This window comes from Enoplosus armatus, chromosome 10, assembly GCF_043641665.1.
Source record: "Enoplosus armatus isolate fEnoArm2 chromosome 10, fEnoArm2.hap1, whole genome shotgun sequence".
Lineage (NCBI taxonomy): Eukaryota > Metazoa > Chordata > Actinopteri > Centrarchiformes > Enoplosidae > Enoplosus > Enoplosus armatus.
Window position 1 is genome coordinate 15,101,897 of NC_092189.1, and position 19,291 is coordinate 15,121,187.

Consider the following 19,291-nt stretch of genomic DNA (forward strand, 5'->3'; position numbering starts at 1 on the left):
CGCATCTCTAATCTGTGCTCCTGACTGCCAAAGCATCGGTTAATGTGTCCTAATCTCCTCATGTTATCTCCTCAATTGCAAACACACACAATGACCCTGGATGATGGTGCGTATCACAGGTCATGCCTAGACATTCAAGAATGGTTACTTTCCTACAGCCTGTGGTACAAATCTGATCCAGCAGCACTGAGACAAACTTGTTCTGACTTGTTGAATATGAGTGCATGTTTGTGGCAGCTACTTTTGTAAAGTGACAGGGCTTCAGACACAAAATACCACAGCAGCTGTGCCGCTTGGGGAACTGAGCCTTAGTAATATGATATGGGCTCCAGTTATTTGCACTGATCCTTCAATCGGTAGCAGAGGGCTCTGTGCAATCATTCAATCATGTTAAAGCATAACCTCTGACTTGCTGCATGCCACAGGGGCCAGTCTGGCTGTAGGGCCTGACAGGAGGAGGAGCCCGGAGGGAATAAGGGACATTGCGTTCTTATTCCCCCATTGGCCATTCAAAGAACACACTAAACCTCCGTCAGATAAGGAGTCCCACTCTTTCACCTCTGCATTCTACAGAGGTAAATTCATGCAATCGTTTTTCTCTACCATCTTTAAAATCACTGCAAAATGTGTCTGTTTTTGTGCCATGCTGAAGGTCTTAATATTTAAGGTGCCCATAATGATTATTGAAAATTGCCACTAAGCATACAACATATAAATATTGTATATCTCCATATATTGTCCACCTGTTGTGTTCTGACAGAAGATTAAGGCAGAAACTATGAGTGCATGAAAAGGTACTGAGCAGAAGGATCGACAGAGGAGAGGTGGATGCTGCAGGAGTAACCTAACCCTATGGATGTATCAAAAGCTAGACTGGCACCAGAGGGGGTCTGCTTTTTCTCCACTGCAGACAAGACACACATCCACACACATCTATACTTGTGAGGACCCTCATTGACATAATGCATTCCATAGCCTATAACGTTAACCATCACAACTAAATGCATAACCCCAACCCTACCCCCACCCCTCTCAATGAAGAAATGTCCTCACTAAGATAGTTTAAAACTCACAAAGATAACAATACAAGCCCACACACACACAACCTTTCTTCTGTTCAGCCCATAAACAGGTGGGACTCGTGAGTCAGGCAATAAATTGTTACAGAGATAAAGGTAGATCAAAATTCCCCAGATCCCTTCTCTCACCAGGGTTGCACAACTCTCTCTCACACACACACACACACACACACACACACACACACACACACACACACACACACACACACACACACACACACACACACACACACACACACACACACTCATCCTTTTTGATGGGTTCATAAAGACAGCAGGATTGAAGAATGCATGAATATTGCACACGGTTCATTCCTATTTAACTGTTCGCAGCCCAAATCAGAGAGGAGAAGAAATGTAAGAGGCTGCAATGCTTCAGAGAATAATCAGATTTCAGATTTGAGGAATCAGCTGGCCACAGTGGGAGGTGGATACTTAAAACATAACAGTCTGGCATCGTTGCTCTTGCTGTGGACAACATTTGTAGCTCTAGTTTTTCATTTTGATCTACATTGGCCATGTTTATACACCTGGTTTGATTTGCAACAACATACTGTAGCTCACGAATGCAATACTGCTCAGCGGCTGACATGATATGTTCTCAATTGCATGACCATACAATGATAACATAACTAACAAAAAGGCAAAATGTTCACTTAATTGGCTTCACTGCAGTGTTTTGTGGCAAAACTGATTATGCTGAAGTCCTTAATAGGTATTAATGAGTGCACATGAAATCATGTTTGCCTCCTCTGACAGTTTTTTTTTTTTTGGTTCATGCTCATTTACACATAGAAAGGGTATGAATTTAAGGGTGTATACTGACTCAAAGGGATGGTATGACAATAATTTAGTAGTCTTAGCTTGACATTAGCACCAACGTTTAGATGTTTTGCTCTACTGTCTTTGAATATGTGTTAATATCTGTGAAGCCTTTCAAAGTTAGAGTAAGGAGCTGCAATTTCACGACAAGGGTTAGGGTTAGAGAAAAAAAGAGTTAAGTTTATTTAGTAGTTTTATTTTAGTTAAAAAGTCACTACAAACACTGTTACCAGATACAGTACCGTGGACACCAGGTGCCCGTATAGTTACCAAGCATTTGGCTGGAGGCCTGTGTTCATTTCTTAGCATGATGTAATGTAGGAAAAGGGATTAGATAACATTGTGTTATGACCACAGGCTTCATTATGATTTTAGTCCAATGCTTTTCTGCAATAGTGTTGTATTTCATATTATATGATATATATATATACACTGTATATATAATATTATATAATACAGATCACAGAGAGCTTGCTGCTTTACTGCTGTGTTTTGGCCTACTTTTTCATACCTCTGTAGGGTTCAGTCAGCTCTGCACAGCTCCTCCCACCTGTTATGGTCCAAACGCTGGTCCACTACCATCCATTGTCATTATGTTTCCATTGATTTTTCTGTGTGCTGACTTCACTAACAAGCACAGCGACTGAAAGTGAAAAGCGGGATCCGCTGTGTTGGGTAGGGAACATGACCTATTTACCCACCCACTCCAATAAGTTGAGTCATGTCTCCTGTCGTGTCATTCCCAGCTTAGTCGATCTGTTCCAACTAACACGTTTGGGGCTTTTAAGTATACTGAAATAATCCATGCCAATTTGAACCATGCAATCACACTGGTATGTTTACACACATTCTGATCTTTTTGTAAATATGCACAATCATTTTCACCTCAAATGTACTGCAAGAGATGTAGAACCCATGTACAACCATTCATCGCTTACATTCTCCTCCATGCAGCTTCCCCTTGCTCTCAGATCTGCAGTCAGGCGTCATGAGACATCACTGCGTCATACTCCCCCACCAGGGGAATGAAACCCCCAACACCTACACCTTCCTCCAGGAAATGCATCAGTGGCAAGGGAAATCCAGAGTGTGTGTGTGGCCGGACTAAAATGAGCTTCATTAATGTTCACACCCAGTTCGCTGCACTGCACATTTGACCTCGTTGCATAATATTCACAGTTATTCTTGAGGCCAGACAAGGGATGTGATGGGGTTATTCTGAGGACAGAGACCTGGTTAATGGCCAAGATTAGAGTCTATTACAAATACTTGGATGAAAGAGACGACAAACACCTTGACAGAAGTCAGTGTCTCTTCTCACCAAGTGAGCATAAGAGAGGAGAAATGTTTTAATCTTTTTTTAAATTTCTAAATCAAGACACAACTCTGGCTGTAGTTTTAGTTTCAAGAATAGCATAGTTTGCGCTTTCATCATCCTCGTTAGGACGTGTCCATCACCTAAGACGACAATGTGTCCTAAATTAGCAACTCTTAAAAAAGAAGCAAGCGTGACCTTGCGCTCTCGTGCCTGTCTCAGAGCTTTCCTTTGTGTCTCCATCAGTGAGTAGACAGTTTAAGCCAGCTGGTGTCTGAGATGATGCCTTTAATCTCCCTCCATTCCCTTCCTTGATGTGTCATGCTGGAAGGGATATGTAGGACAACATCACTTCGCTTACTGTATTCTGGGACTAAGACTGCTCTTGCTAGACGGGGTATAATTAGCATGGAGTTATTAATACAAACTTTCACAAAGTCTGAGCTTCTCTATTTTGGCTGCAGCACACTTCCTTGATTTCTCTTTGATACCAGATGTCCCTCTTCACTGTGACGAGAGCCCATTTCCTGGGCGTGTTCTGGTTAATGGAGGAGGGATAACTTGAAAGAGAATAAAAGTGATTTTGTTATTTATGGTCTTTCAACCCCTAAATGCTGTCTCTTTGCAGCTTTCTCATCGTGATAGATATTGCCAAAGGGCTTCCATTGACTCACCATCTATGATTCACATTCATATGTGACTGTTCAGTCATCCATTTTGGCAACGGAGCATTCTCCAGCACTTGATTTCCTCCTCCGGCTACCTCCTGTTGTGATGCTGGCATTGATAACATACTGGATGTTGTTCTGATAACAGGCATTTAGAGACTCCTATTGCATTTGCCAGGCTGGCTGCCTGTGTGTGCAAGTGTGTGTCTATTATGTGTGCTTGTTGAATTATCTATATACACGCAAGTACATGCATGTATACATCAGGCTGTATGATCTTATCTTCTTCTCTCTCTGCCTCAGCTAGCTGATGGAAAAGTAATGTGGCATTCAAGACTGTGTGCTGTAGCTAACCTAGAAACAGGCATCATGTGCACCGAGCTGATTGTGTACAGTGCATTATGTACAAAATGGCATTGTTGTAAAGCCTGGAAGTTGCTTTGAACTTGGTCCTGCAGCTAAACTGCTTCCCATATAATCTGAACTGAGTCCTGTTTATTGAATCAACCTGACAATGTGGCTTTACTTCTGTAAGACCTGCTGTTGTTTAAAGTATTTACACTGTCTGCGACTCCCTACACAGCAATCAGTCACAGGGCTTTTAGCCACCTTCCCCCGGCTTACGACAACATTGGCTATGATTCACCTACAATCCCCCAGGGGACCTGAGAACTGCAGGGTCATGTAATTGGTAGACACATCCACGAAAATGTGTACACACGCACAGATATTACATTTCAATTTCCATTAGTGGCCCAAACAAAACCATAACTGATCCAGAGTGTTAAATAAACCCTGCCTCTCTGTCATATTCCTACTCAGGGCACCTGAGGGACAAAGAGGACATGCCAGACATTGTTATTAACAGAGAGAATCAGCTTCAGGGTCTTTAAGGTTAGAGGACAAGAGAAACAGGGAGCCTCTGTGTCCGGTATTTTACACTCTCGTATGTGTCGGGGTAATGAGAGCACATCGCTGGTACAGCATTAGTCATTCCGAGCAGGCTGCTGTCTGAACTCTGGCCATTTCACACACCGTTTGGTGCCTCTGATTGAGATTTCTCCACGTCATTACAGCCTTACACAAACACACACATACTCACACTGACACACACACATGCATATACAGACACAAAGAGCGCAGAGGCCGTGGCATGGTAAAGCTCACAGTGTGCTTCCCAGCGAAAGTATGTACTTTACATGCATTAAAATGAAGAAGTGACAGCTACATGTGATGTGTTATTTTGTAATTGATAGTACGGGTTGAAGAAGAACATATAAAAACTCTGTAAAATCAGTCTTTGGTAATGTGTTAAATTAATTAAAGTATGAAGCCCCCCCTAATTTGAATGTCACATCTCTGCTTGTGAAAAATAGATAATCAAATATTTTTTGACCACAAATAAAACAGTATAGCACTCAGTGAAAAGCAGAAAGATTAAACAATATACTCTCATTATGTCCTTATGTTTACAATGTCCTCAATTTCAGTGACCTATTACAATCACAACAGCCGCAATTCTTGTAGTTATTGGTTAAAATGTCAAACTATTTACCTCGTATATCGTGGCAACGGGTTGAGGCACACATGAATGAAGATTAATTGAAATGTCATAACCTTTCTGCCACTTTCTGACTCATAAAGCTGCGAAGGTTCAGATTTCAAATACACATCTTCTGGATGAACACTTTTCAGCAGTGCTCCTCCTCTTCTGTTTGTATCATTATCAAGCAAACAGTCACAAAGTGTTTGGCAGATGCTCAACTCCTGAAACTGTTTCAGTTCTATGTTTCAGTGCCATATTTATCTTTTATTGATGTATAAAATAGAATTGTGTCCCTTTAGCTCGGGTAACCAAAAAGATCTGCAGTTACTCTCTCCGCGCGAGAGAAAATATGGCAGTGCTGATCAGTAGACTTTGACTTTGAAGCCAGTTGTTATACAAAAGGTGAGAGGTTACATGACAGTCTGTTCCTAATTAGTTTTAGTTTTTTAAAGTGCAATGGAGATTGAACTGGTGGTGGTTTAATGAGGAGCAGGCTGGCACACAGCTCATCTTATTAATACCGTATTAAAAATATATGAGTTGAATGTTGTTTTCACTACGATTAAATAAAAGGCAAACTTACACTGTTGTGATGACAATTACTTAAAAAGAACTGGCACTTTAAACACAGGATTAAACACAAAATAATAAGGCACAGTTGATATCTAAGCATATAAAAAGTTGTTTTATGTTAGCTCCCACGGTGGAGTTGTGGCCACTTTCTCTACACTCCTGCATGCTTGTTTGTCCCCAAGGTGAAGATCATCCTGGTTTACCCGCTGGGAGAAATAATGGAACTCATGTCCTCCAGTTTCAGTCTACTGATTCCTTGCGTTCATGTCCTGAACACAGCCCTCTTGTTCCAAAGGGGTGGGATGGATCACACAATCATTGCCGTGAGTCTGCCAGTCAGCCATGACTGTGTTCTAGCCCCCTCCTCTACCGAGAACCTTGAGTGACTGATGGTTTCTTGCTCTGTAATATCCAACCCCCATTCTCAGCGCACATATTCTCTCTCTCCATCTTTCACACACACACACACACACACACACACACACACACACACACACACCCTCTTACGTATGTGCAGTCTCCATGGTAACGTGTGGTATCACTATGGCACTGGTGGCCTAGCATGCTGCAAGCTGCTGTTGTAGTGGATTTACTGCACCAGCGCACGCACAAAGAGCAGACAGCCAGCAGAATGCTGCCAAAGGGCTGAACGGTTTGAGTAGCAACCCTTTGAGCTTATCAGAGATCATTCCTTTTTCCCCTGATAACATTTCACTTTATCCCCCTCACTCTGTACCAAGAGGTTCATCTAAAAGTGAGATCATTTACCATTTAAAAATCCTGCTATTGCAGTTTCCAATGGTATGTGAAGATATTCATTTAGTTGGACATTAAATCTTGATATAATCAGTGGCACAATCCTAGTATGCAACTTTGCCCTCTATTACAGGCCACAGGCAAGGTTAACCTCCCCATTTATTCAGTGTTTGCCCTTGGAGGCCACTTTTCTCTATGAATTTAAAAATTCATTAAACCCTTAGTGTTATCATGACAGCCTCGGGTTATTAATGAGAAGAGATAGCTTTAATTGTTTGGTTATATTTAATAATACAAAGGTCAACACAGTCCTCAACCTTGGCAGCACGCAGGCATATCTCCCACTTTTACTCTGGAGTTCTGCTCTCTAGTGGCCAGAGAGGGCAAGAGCAGCAGGGTGCTGGGACCTTTTGGGTCTGTGTGAAGTCATGCGGTCCTTGCACAGTTAGTTGTGTATGCAGGCTGAACGGTGCTTTCGCTAGGACTATGTACTATATACTAAGAGTAAATGCTGCCTCTGAGCCTTTTCTATGACAGCAGTTTCTGAGGTACACGTGTTCACACTTAAACACATCTTTTAGCGGTAAAGTCTGTCGTGTTTAAAGTCTGAACCTAATCTTGGGCTTTTAACTCATACATTTTAGCATATTGCAAACCAAAATGATTTAGCATGTGTGTTGTACATTTGGACATAATTCTTGTGATACAGAGTTGTTTGTACACATTACACATACTATGATTGCATTATGATGGGAGCTGACAGAGCTGTATGCTTTTAGCTATTCTCAATTATTTTCTGACTCTCTGTATGTGTGTGAGTGCAGTACAGTGAAGGTGCCCCCGGGAGGCCACAGTAGACTGGCATTCTGGGGCACTACAGTAATTAATGTACCCAGGGCACAGTGCTACACAAGTAACCAACAACAGAGACGCAGAGGCACTTTCTCTGTGTGTGTGAATGTCCTTGTGTCTTTTTTGCTTATATTCTTTACTAGCTTGTCTATTAGTGTAGGTTACAGAGGTCACTTGTGTCTGTGTTTGTTGAGACAAACATTTTTTGCATTTTGATAAAACCAGAGGCTGGTGTGTTTATCTCTTATCTGCTGGGTTTGATTTTCTGACAGCACAGTTCATGAATGCTCGTCAGCGGCCAACTTTCACTTGCAAATGAGCACCCTTTAAGTCTGTGGTAGACTTCAAATGAGTCAAATATATCCTTAGTCTGAATACAAAATAATAATAGAAATTGGGATAAAACAAATGTTTTTATAGTTGTAACACCTTCTTGTCTATCTAAAATATAGCTCTCTCCTTTACTTATCTCACCAGTTCCACTTGTACCATCGTATGCTATTTCGTATTTTTCCGTCTCCATCGTAGCTCAGCTGCTGCTAAGAAAAGCACTAACAGCAGGATGGACATTATCAGGCCTATACACATTTGCACCTTCTTTAGTATCATCTTAGGTGTTTGATTAGTGTCGCTGTTGTACCATGCAGCCTGACTCTCATCAGCTCTCTCTGTCCTGTCAGTGATAAACCCAGCCATCCTTCTGAAGGGCCACACTGTGTGCTTGAGTGATGGCCCGCGTTTATCAGTAGTCGGACGCCTGAAGCAAAACCTGGAATCTGCTTCTGGTAGTGTTGAGATCTTTCTGTCATGGCAGAATTAGAGGTATTGGATAGTACCAGACAGGGATGTGGTATGCTGCAGTGTAAATCAGGTTGTTTAGAGGTTCATTATGCGCCTTTTCCAGAGTGCAACATATATCAGAGGGCAGGACCACAGTATGCCTACAGCAACATCCTCACCTATTGCTATGCTGCTGTAGGTCACTTTTTACCAGGTGCTACATTAAGAAATGTGCATTTAGAGTTCTTACAGTATATGGCACATATGATATACTCTAAAAAGTATGGTTGTAGTAATTTCTTTACTCACGTTTCTAACACAAGCTACCCATACTTGCCCTGCAAGAATTTCTTCAGACAGCTAAATTACAGTCACAGATTATGCACAAGTGTTATAACTTATTCTGTTACTAAAGTGAGTTCTAAGACCAGTGAGGAATAGTTATTATTATTTACATTTATAACAATAAAATATCAATATTTTGCCTTTTATTTTATTTAAAACATTTCTCAGAAGTAAAATATCTTATTTTTTATTTCCAACACTTCAATTTAGTGGCTGTATCACAACTGCCCTTTAGCAGCCATTTCATAGCTACATTAACTTGTTGTAGCTGTTGGGGAATCTGGCAGAAAGAGTTCACTAACTTGATCAGAAACAATTTCTTAACTCAATCATTTTTGTGTGTAAAAATGACGTTTCCTGTGAGCTCAAGTAGGAGATGGAAGGAAATGAGGAAATTTGCGCAGTATTTATTACAACAGAATTACAACATTCTTGGCTGAAGCAACTAGCCGTGTTACAGAAAGTAAGTTTAGGTTATCACGGGCTAAAGGAAAGGAAAGAGGATCATTAATGTTTTGTCTAATCTTAGACTGCTTTCTTGTCAGTGAAAATGTTTTATTGTGTATTGCTGGAGATGATAATGATGATTCTACAAAAGCCCAGTTTAACTTTGAAACAACTTTGGCGAACATCTTTTCTTAGACTGTGTGGGTTAAAGGTTAGACTGTGACAGTGAAAGGGAATACGAATGCTTTCATCTATATATAATGCATTATGCCTTATGTTATTTAAACCACATCCCTTGTAAATCAATATATTGGTATCCGGCTTCTGCATGGCTGACTGGTCAGCATCTTTCTTTATCACTCAATCTCTGAATGATTTTTTTTTTTTTTATTACAGTGGTGACTTTATTGATTTATTGTTTTACTCCGATGTGGCTAGGCATTTGTAAATGTATAGTAGTCTATAAAAATACCATAATCATAACTTCGACTCTGCTTTAAATTCCACCCTTACATATTATCTGTGTGTGCCGTTTGTACAGTAATTTAGAGACAAATTCTGTAACTATTCTATGGATAGTGAATAATGTTAAGTGATTTAGCTGGGATATTAGGACGTTTCCTGAACTATAAACTCTACAACAAATGAAACTCATTTGATGTTCGTCGAGCTAGAAGAGTCAGCCGCTGATTTAACGTGAATAGATCAACTGATTAAATCATTAATTCCAGTTCTGGTGCTCAGCGCGGAGAGGAACGTGTCTGACATAATGTATGTTGACTTCTAAAATGACTTGAGTTGTGTTTGTAGGTGGGTTCTCCTCTTCCTCTAGGGTGAATAATGCTGCTTTTGATGGCCAGTCCACTTGCGCCATCTAGTGTGCAGAGCTGTGCACAGCCACTGAGCACCAGAGTACACTAACCCTCAGAGGGACCTACTGTAAGGCTCATTATATCTCAGAGCTCATTGTTTAGTCTATCATTACATACAGTGCATCAATAAATCTTCAGTAATCACGTCTATAAAGACACCATACTTCACATTTACTTATAAGCTTCACATAATTGGACTAATGTGAAATAGAGCTGTACAAGCAAACCAAGAGGCCACGTTTCATGCATTGTATTGACAGTAATTTATGCAATAATCCGGATAAATAATCTCATGTCATATTTGGTCAATCTCAGTATCAACTGGGTGATTTTTCCAAACTGCCTCTACAGTTTCACAGAACAGAGAATTGTCTTTGTGAAAAACACTTTGCCTAATGCATGTGGCATCGATGTTTTTTCAGTCGAAAGTGGACAGGCCTGTATAACCGGTTTAGTCAACGCATTATCGGATCATTTTACATCATATTTTTTTGTAATATGAGAGCAAAGTCTTCCCTGCCCCAAGAAGGAAGTACGCATCCCAGCCCACATTTTCGATCACTTTACGCCAAATCCGGCCCCGCCGAGCAATACAGCGAAACACACGCCCGTGTTTGCCGGATCAACAAGACCTCTAAATGAATGTTTAATGAGCATTTTAGAAGTCATAATGGCATGTCGCTAATGTCCTGTAATGATCTTCCTGTTGATGGCCACGCCTGCGGTGCTTTCTCTCCCGCTACGCCTCTTGACAGTTGTCTGACAATGGTTTGAACTTTGCTGAATGTAGACAACTCGCCTTCACTCCACCACCCGACGACTGCAAGTGTCCGAGTCTCTGCTTTGGCTTCGCCGGAGAGAATCATGACTTTTCCTTTGAGGAAATCGGTTTCAGGTAGGCTGCTGCTGCTGCTGCTGCTGCTGCTGCTGCTGGATTTACGCTGCACTTGTTTTGTTTTATTACTTCAAATGATGCTTGTTAAGACAAAGCGTCCAAAGTTATCTTCAGTAAAATGGTTTATGGCTTTTAGTAATGCCAGTGGTAATGTTCAGTAGAGTTTGGTTCTCTTGTTAAGTGGTGCTTCTCATGATACTCTGAAGTAGTGAACCGCCTTGGAGCTGTCCGTGGTGCTGAAGTGGAGGTGCCTTCAGCCATAAACACTCATTTCTGCAGTTCTGCTCTGAAGTTCTGACGCTGTTTGAGCTTTTCTTTATTCAGAACACAAGTGGGAGGTTTATATTTTAGTTGTAGTGATTCGTTTCAGAGAGTTGTTTATTGTACTTCTATTTGGCGAGATTTCAGACTCAACTATGCGACGCCTCATCTTTAAATCAACGCAAAATACATGATGTCGAGGTGTGTTACTAGCGCCGATTATTCAGTCAGAGGAAATGAATGAAACGTCTGCGGCAGTTTTGGTTGAGGACTGTAGATGGCACCATTGGTTAGGCTGTTAGCTGAGCTCAAGCCAGCACTGAGGAAAAGAGCGAGGCAGTGATGAGGCTGGCTGTGTCAGAACACAACCTTTGGTCTGGAGTTTAGAGTTCATCAAATGGCGTTGGCCTCACTTTTTCCAATTGGCATTTTCATGATGTAAATCCACAATTTACCTGAAGTCGCCTATTCTAAAAGTTATGTGAGGGTCTTAAATGTGGAATAGAAGTTAATATTGATTATATGGGAATCTATGATGTCGGATCTTATTTCATCCCGCATTTTAACTTCTTATTCCACTGTACTCATTTTGCATTAACATCACTGCTGACTGGTGATGGCTACCTGCTGTTTTATCCCTCACAGTCATTGCTCGCTTTAGCAATGGCTCCTTCATCACCCCCTTGCTCTTTTCCTCAGTCCTGGATCAGTCGATAGATATTCCTTTTAAATATTAATATCATCATTAATAATATAAGTTGATATTTAGTTAATCATATTTTGCGGCAGGAGTCTGACTCACGCTCAAGATGGGATTTATTTTTTCGAGCAATTTTAAACTCTTTTTTCGTGACTCTTGTCTAATAAAATATCGAAAATGTGTTGTATTCCCTCCTCCTCCTCTTTGCCACCTCTACGCCCCTTTCTCTTGATATGTAACATGAATTGTCCCGCATGACGGCCTGTGTGGACCTGCTCATTTTGTGTGCACATTGACTGGGTTTGTGATTCACTAGTTAAACTCCCCGTCCTCCCCGTCCTCCCCCTCCTCCCCACTGCTCACTCTCCAGGTTGTCGGTGGGATGCTCTCAGCAGCTCAGCTGAGTCTGTGCTCTGCGCTGGGCTCGGATACTGCATCCACAATGAGGCGGCTCCTGCTTTTGCCGTGCGTTGCCTCGTTTCAACAAAAGAGAGAGAAACAAATGGAATCTCCTCAGTGATTCGTTCACATCCTCTGCGTTGCCTTTCTAAGACGCGGTGTGAGTCTCCATCTGACAGCAGCAGCCTCAGTAAGGGATCAGGGGAACCAGATAAAGAGCATTGCAAACACTCTCCCTGCGTCTGCAAACAGGTGTTTCCATCCTTTAGCTGCGCAGTGAGGTTCATTCACGACTCTCTGCCTACCCGAGCACCATGTGCGCGGCCATGTAGTTTAGTGGGATGATGCAAAACCGCTTACAGAGACTGGGTTTGTGCGTATGTGTTGTGATGCCGACAAAATGATTCAGTTGGAGGGACATGCAACGTGCTGTGGTGAAAGTATTTGTACAGATTCACGGTGGAACGTGTGGTTTTTATTTTTTATTAAGTTTCACTTTTTTTCTCGGATGTACAACGGACAATTCCTGCAAAACGCCCAAATTCATGAAAAATGATTCATTTGGACATTATCTAACCGGCTTCACCGCACCACTGGGAGTCTTTTATTGTCTACTCTTCATAGTGCATTCTTTATTGAACAAATCGGGCTAGTTGCCGCAGATAGTTACCGCTGCGCCTGGACGTTTTCCTTCGAAATCCAGATTTCTGTATTCAAAGGGGGAGATTATTCTCACGCTTCTCCGGAAGTTTTTTTTCCAGCGCGCTGCCAAACTGGCCATGGCTGCAGCGATTGCCAGCTCCCTCATAAGGCAGAAAAGGCAGGCGAGGGAGCGGGAGAAGACTAATGCCTGCCGCTGCGTTAGCAGCCCCAGTAAAACCAAAGGAAGCTGTGAAAAACCCAGTCGACTTAACGTTTTCTCCCGGGTCAAACTCTTTGGCTCCAAGAAGAGGCGAAGGAGACGACCAGGTCTGTTGTGCAATTTCATCTATTGTAGGCTGCCATCATATTTCAAATATCATCTAAACAAGAGAGAATATACTAATACTGCTCCATTTCTATGTAAGATTCAAAAGATTAATGACTCTGCCAAAGTTAGTGGGAGGATGAGGGGGCTCCCTTATGAAGTTTGTCCACAGAGAGGTCACCTTTGGCTCAGACTGTGCTGAGGGATATATTAAACTGATAACTCATCCTTCACTGTCTACTTATTCAGTCCACACTGGACTAGATATTCAAAAGAGCTTATTAAGTCAATTTTGGAAATCAGCAAAGACTTCACTGTCACTTAGGAATCGTTGCTCACTGTTCAAATTAAATTGGATAATCAGTTCATCATAGGTAATTTAAAAGTTCTGTATTATCAGTTTCCAAACTATTCATTAATGGCACCCTTGGGTAGATTATAACTTGAATATAGTTTCATAATGAATCTCAAATAAGAGAAACATAAATTGACATACAGATTTAAATATGCAGGTCCTAACTTTTATTTACAATTTTAAGCAGACCTCACAATTCACTCAAAAAAAAAAGTTCTTTGCTGCTGAAATTTATCCAACTGAAAAAATACTTGGCAGATAAGCAGAAAAAAAAATAAAATGACATGTATTAGAAGTATATACTTATACACTTGTAATAAGTATTATAAGCGTTGCAGTTTCCGCGGACATGTGAGCCAAGGTCCAGAGTGGCTCTTAAAGCACTCTTATTATTGCAGTTACAGAAGTGTGTCTTTGTGGCCTAAAGTACCCACTCCCCTATAAATCCAGTGCAAAGTGACCACGGCTGCAGATCTGATCTGATCACGTCTTACTCAGGCCTGAAGCTCACCTTTTGTCCGCTGTGTCACGTTTCTTGATGTGCGTGAACATGACAATTGCACAGCCTTACCAGATTCAGCTCTGTGTTTTCTCCCAACGTTTATTCAATCTCATCCACTTCATTCATTTCCAAGCAGTTTTATAACTCTGTATATGATGCACCTGGAGGTTAGGGCGCATGTTTATGCAACAGCATAAGTATCCTACAGTTTCTGCACCCCTCTCACTTACCATTTTCATTTCTATTCTGTGGAGGAAGCAATTGAGTGCCAAAGAAGAAGGCATTATCTGTTGTGACTTACACATGGTGCCTCACCAAACACAAAGAACAGGCATCTTTTGGAAATACAGTGTGGACTGTATGTAGTTTGGTGTATTGTCTGGTAATGTAGTGTGAACATGGTCATGTTCTGCTGTGTTTACAGTACATGTTGATGTATGTACATTTCTCAATATATGTCCGTATGTGAATATCATCCAACTATAGATCTGATGCATGTCTTAAGGCTACAGGCAGGGGTTAGTAACTTGATAATGAAATGTACAATGTTTTACAACAAAATCATTACAATATTTCCGGTGTATAGACTGAATAAACCTTCTCTGCGGCAAAAGTAACCTTAGTAAGGTTAGAAATGGCAGTATTGAAAGGTAAGTGAGATGAAAGGATAGATGAAAGGTGTGGTAAACCACAGTAAAGGACACTCCACTAGGGACGGTAACCAGGGAATGGAGAGCACTTAGCTCTTATCAGACATTACACTGATGTAACACAGACAGGCTACCCAGCCACTTCAAAAGTAAATGCTCTGCCCCTTCAAACTATTGTCTTTTAGACTTATTGGGGCTCGTTTTATACATTGCTACACATAGTAGTGTAGCTTTTGTAGCCATTTGTTTTAGTAAAACTATTGCTATTTTCCTAACTCTATATTCTGCTTTGTCCTTACTAATCTTCTAACATAGCTCCTTCTTGAATGTCAACAATATGGTGAAATATTGAGCACCATATTTACCAAAAGTGCTATAATTTGCACCAAAATTTCGATGTACTTTACTTTTAAGTTTAATTTACTCAAATTCTAGATTTTAGTGAATTGTAAATTTTTATTTAGATTTTATTACTACTAACTACACATATCCCAAATACGTTATTATGATTTTTTGTGAATCAAGACAGTGCAACAAAACATTATTTTTTCAGACATTCAACCTGTATTGGACAATTCACACGCAGTACAGAGTGACGGAAAGCATGGGGAGAGAAAGAGGGGGTGACATGCAAGAACTGTCCTCAGCCATCTTAGACCACTGATCCACAACACGTCCCTGAAGCCATTTGACTTGATTCTATTTGCTTTTGTCCATCTGTGGTCTTATTTCTCTGTTGTCAAGCCATCGGGGCTGCCACTTTAGTCACCTCTGTTCCACTCTGGAGAAAAGACAGAAACAATTTGTCAGACACAGCCACATTGATCAAAATGTAGTTCTTATCTTTATTTGTTTATAGACCCTCTGGACAATAGAAGTGAAATGGCCGAGTGGTCGAGCCAATGTGAAAGTATCTTAAACTGCAGCTCCTCTAATGGCTGCCAGATTCTGGCTCCAAAAAGAGGAAACAACACAGAACCTCCTTTCTTTTGCACAGGAAGGTCAGATCTCAATTCTGGCATGTTTTTGGTAGTGATTTCGGATCGTGTTTGCTTAATTGACAGTTGTCTCAGCCTATCACAATCAGCCGCCGTAATTGCTACTATTTGTCCCACCTCAGCTCCACTTAGTCTCACTCCCCTTTGACTAAATTGAATTTTGTGAGCAGTACACTGAAACTGAACTTTCAAAATGTCCCTGTAGAAGGCTACGAGTGGCATCATGTTGCTACATTCATGTTTACCTGGAGTCTGTGGTTTCATTCTTGCGTCTTCCTGTCTCTGTGTCTCTCTGCTTCCACAGAGCCCCAGCTGAAGGGGATTGTGACGAAGCTGTACAGTCGACAAGGTTTCCACCTGCAGCTGCAGGCAGATGGAACCATTGATGGAACGAAGGAGGAGGACAATGGTTACAGTAAGTTTCACTGCAATATTGTGTTCCCCTCATTTTTATCATACACCCATTGCCATGCCGGGGGAACCTTTTACCTTGCTCTGTCAATTCCAAGCTACGTGCCATTTAAGTATCAACATTATGGCAACTTGAGCATCAAATTGATGCCCCTTGCATGAGTTTAAGAGAGACAGTGTAGCTTTGTGTTTATTAGGTTTGATTATAAATGCTGAATTGCTCAACTGTAGTTTTGAACAGCATTCAAATTGTTCAAAGCTGTACTTGTTTTTATTTTCACTCCTGTGGATAAACAGTATTGGTTCATAGGACAGAGAAAAAAAGTTCTTTTTAAAAAAAAAGTGTTTTTACCCTAATTAAAGCCATCCTATGGCAGCCTGAACACAGATGATGATTGGCTTTTCACTCTCCTACACACTGCGTCTGTAGTGAGAGCCAGTTTTGTCTTATACTATGTATTGATGCATCCCTATCATTGCCATTACACCCACCAGCTCTTTGTTTTCCAATAGACAGATTAAAGAGGAGATCAATGGAAGAGTAACAGCACAGCCACTTGTCTGGTAACAATACAGCAGAAATAGACCACCTAATAATTAGACAGTGCAGTGAACACTACATGCTTTTAAAGATTAGAACAGTACAGCGGTTAGTGACCTATGTGGAATCCACTTTGTCCCCATATCAAAACAATATTGTTGAGAAAAAGGTCTGCATGGCACAGTGAAACAGCTTTGATGTAATACTTACTCTGTAATCCCGACACTAAGCGGATGTAAACACTTCTGGAGCGTCTGAATTAGTACCTCTGTATTCAATTAGTCCCATGGTGGAGATGGCGTGTGTATCTTACATACAAATAGCAGCTCTGTGCAAGTGGGATGTTGTTTAAGCAGAACAACCCCTTGTAATTTCCTAAATAAAATGATAGCAAAGTTAGATACTACACAGAGCAGACTATGTGCAGGAGTAGGAACAAAGATAATGAAATGACAGCATCTTATACACACACACTATATTATACTTCACACACCGACCACCCCACCCATCACGTCTGCATGGACTCACTTTTCTGTTGACTTACATAACAACTGGCCCGCATTGGCACCAAAATAGTTTTTGAAGAGAAAATTAAAGAGTGCTGCTGAATAGGAAAAAGGAGAAAGAGTGAAGCTCTTTGCACTGCTCCAAAAATAGCGTTGTTAGGCACTGGGTGCGCTTGTCTCCATGGTGACAGAGAGCGCAGTCCTCTTGGAGCTACTGGTGTCTTGTGATGGTGGGAGAGGACCTACTCAAATGCGCATACACACATATACACACACACATACAAAAAAAGAAGGATTTGATCTTTGCTACTGTAACTTGCTGAGAAGACAGACTTGGGCGTTTGGCTGTTGTAATAAAGAAGTTTGATATTTCTGTGAAATTTTCATCAGGAAGGCAAACAATGTCAGAAATATCAAATCCAAGTCTCATAAATCACAGTGATTTCTCTTCCATTTTATACAGTATCAACCATTATTTTGTGTTGCATCACAACTGAGCAAACCCACAGGGTATGTAGAGAAAAAAAAAGAGACAGAACTGCATGGGACTCTAAATCCTTTTCTTTGAAAGAAGGGGGGTACTGTACTGAGTGTTCAAAATGCCGTCCATTCTCAGTCTTGTCCTAGATGTTATGCTTTCAACCCTCATATAGACTGAAAAGTTCAAATTTGAAAGTTTATTAAAATGTCCAATTTTCCACCTTACTGTCAGCAGGATTGGAGATACTCTGGATCCCAGAATTAGGCAAAGACACTGGCAAGTCTTCTGACGTGTAATTCTCATCAGATACAGTACATGCCAATTTATTTGCTCCAGATTGTTTCTGAGGTTAACTCCTTCTGTCATTAAATTTGCCTGAATCTTTAATGTTCTTTTCCTAACTGTGAACACATTTCTGTGTTCTTACTTAAATCCTTAGAGAAGTTGTCATGTCTCTCACTAATGAACAACTAATGTCTCTAATGAGCTTCCTCAGCATACAGTAGTCGAAGAACAGTGCCATCCTTCATGCAACGGCACTATACTCACGAATGCAATAACATCAAATGATATGTTTTTGTTGCTCTATACAAGAGTCTTACATTATTTGCCTAATTGAGCCCGACATTTTTCTTAACGAAACCCAGTTTACCTCAACCAGGAGCCTCAGCAGTTGAACAGTAATCAGACCACAGAGGTACTGTGTATTGTGGTCATGACAGCTTAAGTTTTAGCTCCAATATGATGTTGTGCTGTCACATTTAGGCTGCTCCAATTTCAGGCATGCTGCTCCCAGAATGAGTAACAGATAGGATAGATGTTGAAAATGTGACTATCGATTGCTGGGAAACTTCAGGTTTATTGTCACACTGAATTGGTCGTGACTCCTAAGCTGTTGGTGGGTGCAACTTGGACACGGAGACACCCTGCAAGCAATCGTGAAAACTGTCCCTCAGGCCACCTCACCCTTCTTGTTCCATGAGCCTCTCTGCACTAGGAAAGGTCTGTGAGTGGGTGGCGGCCCTGTCATCCTCTTCAGTGTGCTCAGGTGTTTCAAGGAGCCAGGAAGTAATTGTGTTTCCCCTCTTGAAAATCTCCATCAGTACACCGGGCTGGTAATCCTTCTGAAATGAAGTGGACTGCAGATGTGTACGTATGCGTCATGGTGGGAGTATGAAAGTAGAAAACCTGGTGAGCGACGCAGAGAGACAGAGAGAGAAAGAGAGAGAGAGAGAGAAGGGTGCAATTATAAAGACAAGAACTGCTCATGTGGCAAGATGTTTCAGGAGAGGAAGAAATCAAGCCATTAAATCTAAAACTTTGCTGCATACAAGAAAAAAAGGACGCAAAAAGTATTTACACAGATCCAAATGTGTTTCATTTCTACCAGAATAAATCTTAAAATCTTGTCAGTTTGACATAGCAGTGAGGAGAGATTTGTTATGAAAACACTACCCTCGCATCCCCTCCAGCTCTGTATACAGCAAAACAAGGACAGATATATCTGAACAATGGTTCAGGAGAAAGTTTGCTGATAGTGCCATCTGTAACCTGTAACCATGAATTTCTG

General features: G+C 41.1%; 1 protein-coding gene across 3 annotated transcripts in view; it reads left to right on the forward strand.

Annotated features, from left to right (window-relative positions):
• fgf13a (fibroblast growth factor 13a) overlaps positions 1–19,291 on the forward strand; it is an 85,150-nt gene that overhangs the window by 49,927 nt on the left and 15,932 nt on the right. The window contains exons 1-2 of one of the 3 annotated variants that reach the window (XM_070912823.1): positions 10,920–10,950; positions 16,087–16,197. In XM_070912823.1, coding sequence (XP_070768924.1) covers positions 10,920–10,950; positions 16,087–16,197 — 142 coding nt within the window. Of the gene's footprint in view, positions 1–10,919; positions 10,951–13,089; positions 13,280–16,086; positions 16,198–19,291 lie in introns of those variants that run through there. The other 2 variants (XM_070912822.1, XM_070912821.1) reach the window with 2 other exon arrangements.